This window comes from Ceratina calcarata, unplaced genomic scaffold, assembly GCF_001652005.2.
Source record: "Ceratina calcarata isolate Rehan_Ccalc_2016 unplaced genomic scaffold, ASM165200v1 scaffold351.2, whole genome shotgun sequence".
NCBI classification, from domain to species: domain Eukaryota; kingdom Metazoa; phylum Arthropoda; class Insecta; order Hymenoptera; family Apidae; genus Ceratina; species Ceratina calcarata.
In genome coordinates this window covers 1,419,974-1,433,664 of record NW_017158043.1, presented here as the reverse complement: position 1 = coordinate 1,433,664, position 13,691 = coordinate 1,419,974, and the positions used below count along the sequence as shown (strand labels likewise).

At 32.3% G+C, this 13,691-nt stretch overlaps 2 protein-coding genes across 4 annotated transcripts in view; one reads left to right on the top strand and one right to left on the bottom strand.

The window, feature by feature from the left end:
* Positions 1 to 11,354, top strand: part of LOC108625356 (putative sodium-coupled neutral amino acid transporter 11) — a 15,532-nt gene extending 4,178 nt beyond the window's left edge. Inside the window, exons 3-5 of one of the 2 annotated variants that reach the window (XM_018025308.2) lie at positions 1,056 to 1,109; positions 6,137 to 6,224; positions 10,495 to 11,350. In XM_018025308.2, coding sequence (XP_017880797.1) covers positions 1,056 to 1,109; positions 6,137 to 6,224; positions 10,495 to 10,718 — 366 coding nt within the window. In that variant the 3' untranslated portion in view covers positions 10,719 to 11,350. Of the gene's footprint in view, positions 1 to 1,055; positions 1,110 to 6,136; positions 6,225 to 10,494 lie in introns of both variants that reach the window. The other variant, XM_026813836.1, reaches the window with a different exon arrangement.
* Positions 11,355 to 13,270: 1,916 nt separating this feature from the next.
* LOC108625320 (putative gustatory receptor 28b) overlaps positions 13,271 to 13,691 on the bottom strand; it is a 5,557-nt gene continuing 5,136 nt past the window's right edge. For both annotated transcript variants that reach the window (XM_026813949.1, XM_026813948.1), the window contains one exon: positions 13,271 to 13,654. In XM_026813949.1, the coding sequence (XP_026669750.1) occupies positions 13,640 to 13,654 (15 nt within the window). In that variant the 3' untranslated portion in view covers positions 13,271 to 13,639. The remainder of the gene's footprint in view (positions 13,655 to 13,691) is intronic.

Sequence of the window (13,691 nt, the reverse complement as noted above, 5' to 3'; positions counted from 1 at the left end):
TAAATAAATTCTTCTCACACAATGTCAAAATGAAAAGAAAATAATAGTTAAACGGCTATAATAGTAATTTTATCGTATTCCAATTAAAATAAGCAGTCGGGATCAATATTAAGGGGACATCTTTCGAAACAGAATAATTGCCTTACAATTGGATCAAATGATTTGAATTTTCTTTGGAATGTCACAAGGTTTAGTTTATTGTATAATATGTAACCAAAAATTTAAGAAAATGACTATTCGTCGAATAAGAAAGAAAAGGATATGATTTTTTACACTTTTATTGGGCTTTCTAGAGAAGTTTGTTTCATCACTAATTTTGATGATGATTTGTACATGCTTATAATTTACTTAGATCTACAAATAGGATATTCGAAAGTTTTATTAGGGACCCTAATAAAAGACTTAAATGTCACATCTTTTACTTTTTTATTCGAGACATAGACGAGTAGCATCTTTTGTTACACCTTGTATGGTAAACTAAACTTTCTAACAACCTACAGGAAGTTAAATTGTTTGGTCCAATTATTCTGTTTGCCACATGTAAGCCAATTATTCTGTTTTAGAGGTACCCATTTAATATTGGCGTATATTTTAATTGGAATACTATAAAATTACTATTAAAGTCGTTTAACTTCTGTTTACTCCTGGTTTTGCAAGTATGTAAGGAGGATTGTTACAGTTATTGTATCTCCTTAGATTTACAAAAAGCATGTCTTAAACTTTAAAACTTGGAGTATTAGAGAGTCGAATAAAAAAGTTAAAAGTCGTGTCTTTCTCCTTTTCCTTCGTGAGTCTGAGGAAATAACAATTCTTTTCTATTTCTAGTTAAATATTATATTAGTAAACTAGAGAGAGGGACATCCTAACATCTCTAAGTAAATGTATTTATTTGATCTAACATCAAAAATGTTATTCTATTGTGAAGTGTGTTCGAATATGAATGGGAGTCACTGTATCTGAAACTATTATGCGAACGTAAAGAACAGTTTTCAATCCCGCCATGATTAAAATGTGTATCTAAGGCCAACTTTACTATTAATTTTGGCTTTGAACAGGGTGGCAGTCTCGGTTCAGAGGAATCTTACGATGATATGAGGCAACTGGTCGGGGTAAGAAGTACTAAGCAAATAGCTGCATAAATTTTGCATGAATCAACTTTTTATTCACACTACGAAGATTACCATTTTCTAATGCAATATTGAGAGACGTAACACCGAGGATCGAGCCTCCGGCGTAACGAGCTTCGTCGCGTGTTACTGTAATTGTTAATTAAAATTGAAGTGCGGAACGTCAGCCGGCAGAATTCAACGACTCCGAATGAAATCCGAGTACAATGATATCGCCATTATCTGCGTTCCCATTATCCGAATATTCCACCGACAGTACAGCGTCCGTACTGGCAGAATATTTCCGTTATTGAAATGTTTTTCCCTATTGCTACATTCCGCATTTCTGTGCTTACTCTGTTTTAGCTTAAAACAATATTATTATAATAATAATACTTTATTTTTTCAGCCTCACGGTTACGAAAATTCAACTTGTTTATAATATCTTACTATTACATCTCTATCTTAACCGTTCATGTCTTCCATTCACACATTCTGCATTCTCACTCTCGTTATTCTATTCTCTATTTTTATATATGTATAGAGATTCTCATTAATACTCGGACATTTCAAAACGAACTAATTTTTTTAATAGTCCCATCAACTTAATTTTTTTTAAGAGTTTGGAGACTTAGTTTCCTAGGTAATGTAAAGGAGAAAATTATAAAAAATACTATTAGTCAGAATCACGAAGAAACAAAATAAGAGACACGATTTTCAAGTTCTTTATTTCGATTACTAATGAAAATTTTAAACATGTTTTTTGTAGTATACAAAGTTCCATAAAAATCGGTTAACGTCACTATGAGGTACGAGTTATTAAAAATCGAAAATTGATAAGATCAATCAGAGGTTTTGATAATTGTCGGCCATAAATGGCATAAATCGAAACATTTTCATATCTTATCTTATTTTAATGCTTCTAACATTTTTATGCTTCAACCGATATTAATGAAACTTTGCGCATATATGAATTACTTAGTGTTATAATATGTATGTTTTAAACTTTCATTAGTCAGTCAAATGAAGCACTTAAAAATCGTGTTTATTACTTCTTTTAGGTGATGCTGGTTAATAGCAATTTAAAAAATTATTTTTGTAATATAAAACCAAATTGATTAATCCAATATTAAAAACGTTATTCTGAAGTATCCGAATATTAATGGAAGTGACTGTATATCTGTATCTGATAGTTATGATCTAAATATAATATATATTTTATGTTATTTAAGTTTTATAATCTGTTATTCTTCCTTATTGCTTAGCTTTTACTTGAATTTTGTTCTCTAGCTATTTTTATCCCTTTCCGTTTTCATTGCACTATTCCTTCTTTCCTTTCTTTCCGGTTTCCTTAGCTAGTCTTCCAATATTTTATCTTTTCTTCCGTTTACGACTTCTTCTATTCCTATACCTCTTTCTACTTCTCTGCAATCCCTCATCAACTAAATTGAATTTGGTTTATAATGTCCTACCTATATATACTATATTTCTACTTGAACTATCTGAAGTGAACGTTCTGCACGCTCATTCTTATTATCCGTTTCTAATATCTACATATGTGTCTGTAATGTCTATAGTCTATGACATAAATATAACATGTATACAGGGTGAGTCGCCTTACGGAAGCCCTCCGAACAAACTTCTACATTCTCTGAGATAGGAAGAAATGTTTCAGACAAAAATTATATGGTATCGAAAGACACGTTACGTGGAGTATATAACTTTTCTGCAGGTGGAGGTGCTTATGAAATTTGAAGGTCAATTTTGTTTTTTCAAATGGAGTACAGTATTTTTTTATACATGCTAGACATTTTTTATAAAAAAATACCGACGTATGTATGTTGAAAAGTTAATAGTTTAACAGATATTTGAATTTAAATAATTGTAATTCAGGTGACTTACCTTAGGCGACTCACTCTGTATATTCTATGTAATTTAAGTTTTATAATCTGCTATTCTTCCTTAACTCTTACTTAAATTTCGGTCATTGGCTATTCATGTTTCCTTGCCCCCTCATTTCACTTTTCTTTCTTTCTCCAGTTATTCTTAGCCAGTCGTCTACTTTCATATCTTTTCTTCCATTAACTACTTCTACTATTTACCTTCTCACCGTTTCCTACGTCCTTACAATTCCTCATCAAGTGTTTTAACGTACGGAATTTATTCCCAGACAGGTCCAGAGTCGCAAATAAACCGATAAAATCTTTAGTTCAATGCAACACTAATTAGCAACTAATTATTAAGTGTATGTATGTATGTACCTATATTTCCCTTTTACGGGTTTATACTAATTCTTAAGTGAACTTTCTGTAATTAAAAATTAAGTTCTAATTATTTATTACCTTACTTCTTAATTAAGAATTCAAATTCAAATTAAAGATCGGAAATGCAATTTTAATAGAACTTTTTTAAACTAACGATTAAAATTTAATCGTTAATTGCTGAAAATATGAAATGAAAATTACATTTCCATTCTTTAATTTGATTATTAAAGTTTGAACTGTAAAGTACACTTTCTTGATTAAAAAATTCGTCAATCAACAGTTTATCAATTAAAGAATACTCCAAACATCGATTATAATTCAATCGTTAATTTTTAATACGATAATTTAATATCTACAACCCTGTACAGGTCACATTTTCATCCTTCCTCTTCCTAATATTACATCTTTCCAGATTTCCATACCATGTTTTTGTTATTAACCTTTGACTCCCTTCAGTTCCATCCCTCTTAAAATATTCTGAGAGACTCTTCGAATACTTTGATAATTTACATGCAATATGTTATTTATATACTCACTTCTAGTACAAGTGTTCAAAATAACGATCTTGAATATGGATACATAATAATTTAATACATTGCAATACTGTTGACACTGCCTGACAAATTTCATTCGCATCTATTACATAACAAGTACATTTTTACATTCCTGCATGTCAAATTTAGTTGTTGATTTTTCGCGGTACACTTCTTCCTTTAATTTTAGCCATAAATTAAAATCTAGAGGTGTCAGGAAATGGCTTCCTGATCGACTAATCCAGCGATCTTCTTCTGTTCAGAAATTCTGTAACATTTCATGCTGAATGAGCAGGACATCCGTCTTGTTGGAACCACATGGATTGTCGTATGTCTAGTGAAATGTCCGCCGATAATTCTGGTAAAATGTGATCAATTGTTTTACCATTAAGAAGGCCGCAATATACGTTTACAGACCAAGGTCTCTGTTTGTCCACTTCTCTCAGCCATCGTGGATTATCTTCTGACTAGTAGCATGTTGTGACGGTTAGTTGCTCCGTAGTTTGTAAATGTGGTCTCATCTGTAAACAAAAGTTTGTTCACGGACACTTCATCGTCTTGCCGTTTTCCTAAGCCCCATTCACAAAATTGTACACATTTGAAAATAATTTTCACTTAATTGTTGATGAAATCAAATGTGGAAATGATAAAATTTGTTGACGTGAAGTATTCGCAAAATACTTCGACAATATTGATGCCACTCTCGTGCTGATATGTGGATCTCGTATTATAGTTGCTACAATGTTTATTGAATTCCTATCTTAAGTTATTCTTTCGGTTAGATTGCGTGTTTTGTTATCCACGTTTCCGGTTTCTTGGAACTGTTTTATAATACTTGCAAAGACAGAAAGTGAAGGTCTGTTATGATCCGGAAATCTTTCACCATACAAACATAGCGCTTCCCTCATAATTCTACGACATTCACCGTAAATAATAACCATTTCTACTTCTTCTACTATCATGTAACGCATTTAAAAAAATCGGACACTTAGATTGAATATTTCGAAGCCGTACTCTAATCGATAGACAGACTACTAATAACGTTTGAGGATACGGAGAAGCGTACAGTGTGATTGAATATTTGTTTATTTTCTGTGATCCTCATTAGTATTTACAAAAGCGATATGCCAATAATCAGTGGAGATAAAAAGTATTCGAAGTGTGCTCTGAGAAAATTCATCTCCTATTGGAGTTGACCTTGGGTGACCTTGAATGATCTTTAGAATAGGTCATTGCATTCATTTTGAAACACTTTACTAGATCGTAAATAAAAAATCTTCATATCTCCTTGGCGCTTTTACCTATAGAAAAATTAATAACATCAGATTATGAGCTCCTCGATAGCGAGCAAGTTTGGTCTAATGCATTTTCTTCTATCTTTAAAAACAACCGAGTTATTCCGGTGGCCTGTTTTGTTTTTCACACCCTGTATACTTAAAATTACATCGAGATTTCACTATTTTATGAAACCTCCTTAATTTGTTCTATACATTCCTGACTTAATTCTTTTGTTTTTAAATTATTTTGCCTTTCCCTCTCACTTCTTGTTCTTTCTCTGTCCTTTCCCTTCTCCTTCAAGCAATCGATTCCAATTTTTCTCTCTACTCCAGACCTCAGATTCTCCACAAATTTTACCATTTTTTAGTGCGTCCTAATTTTTATTTTATTATGATATACGAACATGCCAATCCTCAGGTGCATTTTATACACTTTATTTGCACTCGCTCCACTACCACTTTCTCGTTATATACAATTCCACTCCATATAATACCACCCCCGGAATTAAATAAAAACATTCTAATTGCAAAATTATTATTGAATTTATGCTCTCTTAAATTCTTCCTCATTTGGTTTAATAATAGATTACCCCTTTTAATTCTTTCTCTTATGTCTTTTTCCATATTTTCATTCTTTTGAAACAATAAATCTGAATAAAAAAATTTCTTGACCATTTCTAATTCCTGTGTTTTCCATTTTCATTCACTTATTTTTTGTTTTCCTTGCCCCCTTTCGGATTATTATAACTTTTGACTTTTCCGTATTCATTATTAATCCTTTCTCAATTTTCTTATCATTCTTTTTAACTCTTTTTCCCTTGTGACATAATATTAAGTAACGTATAAACAATCATAGAGACAAAAAATTTATAATTAAGTTTTGCATGCTATGGTAATTTATCAAAATAATTTCTTTTTGATTATTGAACGTGTAAGTACAAAATGCGATTTTACAGGACAAGAAGGAAGAATCCGGGAAATTCAATAGTCTACCGCTGGCCAGTTTTAATTTCATCAATTCCATTATCGGCAGTGGTGTCATCGGTAATTCGAATATGATGGATTAAAAAAATTCTCCTTAGACATCGAATTAATCGGCACTAAATTATACAAGCACTTTCGATTAAAGAATTAAACAAAAAATGGGAAAAGCTTTTCTTGCGTTTGCCAATTTACGGCCCCTGCAGGCTGGTTATGTCGGCTGAACCTTGGCCTTGTTTCAATTTCAGGTTCTGTGTCAGTTTTATTTTTTCAAAATGAACTATTGGCTCGATGCCTGCACTTCTCATGAGCCAAATGATTCATCGGAAATTACCGGATGTGCTTATTAAATTAGCACTACACATTTACATATTTCGATTATTCAGTTAGAATTTATTATACGGGGTGAGATGATAACTTTGTCTACCTTGAGTACAATTTAAACAAAAAACATTTTAAGGTAGCAATAGTGAAAATTAGTTTTTTCCTTTTTTACATTTTCAGTATATCTTCATGCTATTATTATAATTATTTATCGACAGTTAAAATTACAGAATGTCTATTCTCAAAATTTCACTTTTTGACATGTCTTCCCTCCCATTGTCATGGTCGTCCCATGGGCATCATGGGCTCTGTACTGATCCTTCGCAAAATTAACGTTTTTAATTATAGCAAAATAACTGCTTCTGCAATGTTTACAAAAAGCGAATATATCATGTAAAAGATTCACAAAAGTCTTGCATTAAAAAGTCAGCGTCATCGTTTGTAAGTAAAAGCATTGGAAAAATTGCTTTATAGAATGTACATGAAATAGAACAAGAAGAAGAGTGCTTAGAAGAGAAGAAGCATAAGGGACAGATTCAAGCTATACACTCATATTTAAAATTTTCTTTCTGCTTTCAATAAGAAAGTCGGGTACTATCTGTGGACTTATACTATGTAGTGATTTCTTGAATGCCATTGTAACATAACTACTATTTTGAATAAAAATTGTAGGATTTAGAGGGTGACTCTGTTCAGTTTTTTTTAAATAGTCATTCTCGTTTTCTATGGTGGATTTTCATTACACAGTGAAAAATATGTAAATCCTTTTTGTTCTTATCGAATTTTCGATTTTTTTTATTAAACTGTTTCCAGATACCTGATTTACAGAGTAATCTGCTTTTTACGAATTTTACGAATTCATTTGTTAAAATTTGTCAGAGATACTTAGTTAAAGTAGAGAATTCAACGTATAATTTGAGCTAAAGTTTCACTAAATTCGATCATTATTAACGTTATGAACGATTGAAGTTGAACAAGATTTTTGATTGGGGTACAGTTTTTCTTATTAGACAATGTTGGATTCACGGTTGATTTTTATTCATTAATGCTGAATTTAGATAAAATTACGAGACGAATTACATTAAAATATAGAGTTCAAACTTTAATTTGAGCAAAGATGAAGTAATTTCTCCCCTTATTAACAGAAGTATTTATCAACGATTGAAGTTTTACGACACTTTTCATCAGAATTTAATTTTTTGAATTAGGCATATTTTCATTTATTAACGATTGTTGTCCCTTAGGAATCGATTTACACAAAATTGCTGGAAGATAATAGATAGTAGAAACTTGGAACATCAATTTGAGTTAACAATGGAGTAAATCAGTTCATTATTATTAAAGTGAAGTATCAGCAATTAAAGTTTCACAATATTTCTTGTCTAAGTTCAATGGACTAATTTTTATTCATGGACAATTCTCAACCATAAGGAGTGTATCTAGGTAAAGTTGTGAGAGAAACTGAATTAAAGTTATCTCAGGGTAACTACGGAGTAAACTGAATCCACCCTACACAGCTACTCGTGTTAGCAGATATATTTTAATTGGAATATCATGAAACAATCATTGATGTTGATCAACTATTATTTTCTTCCCATTTTAACATTATGTGACGAGAAGTTTTGCTATCACTGTAAGTATCTCATTTTCAACTGTTTCAGAGCAGTTGCAAATTTATTGCGTATTTATAACAATATTTATTTTATTGTCTTCTGAGCATTCTTTATTGATGAAATATGTTCTTATTATAATTAGTTATTATTGCAGAAAATTTCGTAATGCTGACATTAGTTAGTCTTTAGTATTTTTTCAATTTAATATAGTAATATTGTGCCATTTTACTAAATTCCATAAGAATACATGTTCAGTTTAATATAAGTACAAAACCATCTTGATTGCATGGCGAGAAATAAATTCTTCTTATTCTTATCGATTTTCGATTTGTTCTTTGGTTTTTAGATGTAGTAGATATCCTAATTTCTGTTTTTTTTTCTTATATTTTATATGCAATTTTAAACTAGTAAGTAAAAACAGTAATTGAGACATTTATTATACCTGATTTAGGGAGCAATCAAAAACTTGTATTTTTTTTAAGGTATTTTCATTTAGAAAAAACAAATGATTGAAGTAACATCAAAGAATGGTACTTAACTAATAGTTATAAATGATAAACAGAAGCTGCATATTGGTTTAAGTATTTATTCAAATCTATTTACACGTATGTAAATGTTCTACAATACATATATATAAGGAGTCAATGACGAAAACATATCATGGACTGGATTAGACACGCTTGTTTAAGCTGTATCTCTACAATTGATCTATTCGTACGAGGCGGATTAAGTTCGTGATCAGTGAATAATGGACACTTTGAACACGTAATACATGCAAATAGTCGTACGAGAATTGATATTGTACACCTCTTGTTAATGATCTACTACTATCAATTGAATACCATAATTTAATAACATTACAATTGTACGGTTCGAATTCAAGATGAAAAATTTGTTTAAAATATAAGCTTATGATTTTGCTCGAATAAATCGAAAAATAAATAGAAACGAAAAGTATTTATTTTTCACCCTAAAGTTGAAATCCATCATAAGTAATGGAGGTTTCTATTTAAAAACGCTAAACTATGACCTAGGGTCAAAGCAAGATCAAAATCGACTGCACGCCTCTAAACTCCATAATTTTTGTTGAAAAGATTTTTCTCGATAATACTCAGTTTCAGTCATATTCAAGGTAAACAAAGTTACTGTTCCATTCTGTATAGAGGGTGATCCAGCTAAATATAGTCACCTAAATATCTCCTGCGTTGGCGATGATCGGAAAAATATTTTTTATGCAATGTAAATGGTATTAAAAGATGAATGCTTTGTATTAGCAATTAGGTTTTCAAGTTTAGAACAGCAAACTTACATACCTGGAACTACTCGCTCGTCGTTGCTAAAAGTGATATCGGTGGAAATTTACTTCAAATTTTAATTCAAAAATTCAAATTTAGGGAATCAGAAATTACTTTCAAATCCTGTCATTAATATTTTTAAATACTTCTCAATGTCAATTATAATATGCCAAGGGAAGAAATATACATTTACAACAAAGAAATATTAGTGATACTAAAAACGTAGAACAAAATGACTTTGAGAAAAAAGTCTTGGTTTCAGCGGGTTGCCCAGAAATAAGTTCTAAATTCTATTTTAGTTTTTAAGAAGTTTATTTTATCATGCTTCCTTCTTGGATGTGTAAAGAACACTAATACAAATTCAGATAAAATATGAATAATACTTATTACGATACGTAAAAGACGATCAACGTATCGATTTTTTATGAGCGAGCTCTTTAAACAATAAGCACTTAATTTAAATTAAGATTGTTCAAATCTTATTCTACCAAAAAGAACTCTTGCAAAGCAGTCATCTTTTGATATCATTTATATAACATAAAAAATATTTTTCTATCATCGCAAATGAAGGAGACATTTAGGTGATCACGCTATATATGGAAGTATAGAAAGTATTTCTCCTAAGACTCGTTTTTAAAGACTTTAATGATTTTTATAAAATATTACGAAAAGCTGAATATATCAAATAATTAAGAAAACTAAAATTGTAATCTCTTAAAATCTGATTACACGATTGGATTCTATAGGAAAAATTATGAACAAAATAAATGAATAGTCTATTCTTATGCTGTAATTCGTACACAATATTTGTATTGTTAACAATAAAAGTATTTTGGATAATAATTTTTAGTACAGTTTCCTCATAATTTTTCCTATAGTATCGTGCAATCGTATATCAACAAATGCATTTATATGTAAATATGTCAATGCGTTCTGACATAATAAATATTTTTTCTGCCATTTCAAATGAAGGAGATATTATTAGATGGTTACATTTAGGTGGACCACCTTGTATATAATAATAGTATATTTATGGATTATTTCGGTGCCTAAGGAATAAAGTCGAATATTTAAAAAAATACATTAATTAATAATTTGCAGGGATACCGTATGCTCTACATCAGGCTGGATTCGGCCTCGGTATAATGTTATTAATTCTGGTAGCTGCTCTCACTGACTATTCTTTAATATTAATGGTCAGGAGCGGTAACATCTGCGGCGAGATGAGCTACCAAGGTTTGATGAGGGCAAGCTTCGGTCGTACCGGATTTTATATTCTCACAACATTGCAGTTTATTTATCCATTCATAGGTAAATATCTTTAATGACATTTATAGTGAGCGCAAGTCGTATAAATGCACTTTGCAAGTTAATGGTTATCTTGATTATTTGAAAATAAAGGTTAAATAAAATATTAGGTGATGTGTAATCAGAAATTTAAGAAAATTGCTATTCGTCGAAGTCTGAAATAAAAATGATAAGGGCCCGACTTTTGACCTTTTTATTAGGATCTCTAATAATTGAGATACTCTATAAATATAATTAAGTTATCATGCATATACAAAGTTTCATCAAAATTGTTTGATGTTGCTACGAGCTATACTTAAGCGATTGGAGATATAAAAAATTGCAGTTTTTCACGATTTGCGATCTACAACTGAGATAACTTGAAGAATTTTTACACGTTTCGATGTATCTAACTTCTTTATGCTTTCACGGATTTGGGTGAAATTTTATACATGCGTATAACTTAGATACCTCTAGCAACAAGATGTTTTGTATTAGAGTCCAATCAAAAAGTTAAAAATCATTTAATCATTATCCTTTTCCTTCGTGATTTTGAAGAAATAATAAGTTTTTTCAATTTTCAGTTGGGTATTATGTTAGTGAACTAGATCTCCTAACGTCTCGAAGTAAATTAATTTATTTGATTTAATATTAGAAAGTACTATTTCATAACACGAGGCCGAAAAAGACCATTTTCGGTCCACTTTATAGGCGCCGAAAATGGATTTTACCGCCCTAGGGCGGGAAAACTCTATTTTCAATCCGCTTTGTAGGCGACGAAAGATGGTCTTTTTTATGCCCTTTTTATGAAAAATATTGTGTGCGACACGGGCGGAATGGACATTTCCAGGCTCGAATGATGTTCTGAGCAGCTCGTTTCATCTCGGGCGCCTGTGGCGCCCTCGACTGCCACTCGTGCTCAAACATCAACCTCGCCCGGAAAGACCCATTTTCGGCCCTTGGTGCACAAAGTACTATTTTGACACGCCGGGCGAGAAATTAATCGATAACAAAAGCCATCGAAGGTGTAATTATATCATATTCCGTCTTTTCCGCCCTAGGGCGGGAATGTGCTATTTTCAATCCGCTTTGTAGGTGACGAAAGATGGTCTTTTTTATGCCCTTTTTATAATAGTACTTTGTGCACCAAGGGCCGAAAATGGGTCTTTCCGGGCGAGGTTGATGTTTGAGCACGAGTGTGTGGGTACCGGTACTAGTGTGCAGTATGCCTTCCAAAATTCCACCCTATAACGGAGCGAATTTAACTTCATCCCTCTCTCTCTCTCTCTCTCTCGTTTCAGTTAATCCATTTTGCTCGCGTTTTAGTTTACCCGCGCCGCGAATAGTAGTTTACCAGTCAGACTTTGCTCGAGTACCAGAGGGAGAAAAGAGTTGTGGTCCTGTATCTCGGGTGGCCTGTCTCGTCAGTCGCTGGGGTGTTCCTGTTCCATTCCCAGGTGCAGTGCGTAAGCTCCGTGAGACGGATTGGTCGTGGTCAGGCCATTCCTGCGCTGAGGCATCGTCATTCGGGTGCAGGGTCCTGCTCGGCTCGAACTCTGGTGCCCAAGTGAAGTCTGACATTTTGTGCTTACCTTAGTTTCCAATTAGAGTCAATAGTTAGTCCATAGTTAGAGTCAATAGTTAGAGTCTTGTTCGCAATCGTATAAAATCCTTCTCCAATATTCGTTCCGTATAATAGAGTGGCAATTTAATATGGGAGGGGGCAGTGGGGATTGTCCACTGTCCGGGTCTCGAACGTAGTCACCTCCACGCGGTGAGACCTGGGTTGGTAGCGTTTGCAAAGTCTATTCTTTGCAAACGTTACCAAGCAAAGAACTACAATTTAGTTTAAGAATTTTTTGTCTCAAACTGTATGTCGATTGAATTCTGATTAATAAATGGATAATACATGAAACATATGTTGGCATTTTTATTTCACGATCCTTCACCAAATTTCCAATTCTAGGGGTGGCTACTTGAAATCAGTATTTGAGCCGAGTTCCTGAAACATGGGTTGGATTTTGGGAACTCCAAACTCTAGAAGAACTCTAATCATATTTCGAATAAATGTTAAATATTATCTCAATCTTTCAATAATTTAATGCATATACTAATACATATTAAGACGAATTAAGAAAAACAGCTGAATCAATTTCCAGTTAAAATCGAACGAACAGGAGACGAGGCTAAACGTTTATAAACAGAACTCCATCTCTCTTGTTCTCTAATATACTTTCGGTAAAGTTTAAGTTTAATCGAGCACTATTCATGAAAAGTGAACGCTCGAATCAGCGTTAATTTTTCATATCGGTCTGGCAGTCGAACATGAGTCACAAGAGTGCATAAGGTGAAAGGTCAACTCGTATATCTCAACTGTAGAACTACTATTAAACTATAAATTAGAAGATTGATCAGGTTTAATAAGGGTTCAATTCCTCGTTCGATATCTGTCCATCTCCCATGACCTATTCAGGTATAACCACGGGGGCGATTTCCGGGAGTCGCGCTTCTTGCATAAGCAACAATTGTCAACCGTTTTATCGAATTACGTCTAATTGAAAAGAACAGGGATTTTAAGATATTATATGACTACCTTCGTACGCACATTTTATTATTATCGAACAAAAAAGTACTCGTACATCTATACATCAATGATTCATATTTGTATGAAATAAATCCGAGTAACGGACAGATGACCGAACAAGGATAGATTAACGACTGCAAATTGGACATGTAAAAATTTCCACTTTTCTACTCTTTCTGTCTTCTCGTTAGAATTTCAATTTACGGTCGACGTAGTTCAAGACTTCTTGAACTTGCGTAATTCGATAATGAAAAGTAGGTAGAACGCGAATGATATGAAAATGCTTTCAACACAATTAGGCAGCGATCTATATTTGCAGAAACTATATCATTCATACAGTCTACTAGATCGTCTTCATAAAGTATTTATTGAGTTCTAACAAGGTTTTACCAGAAATTGTATTAGTACTAATAAGAACGTAGTGATG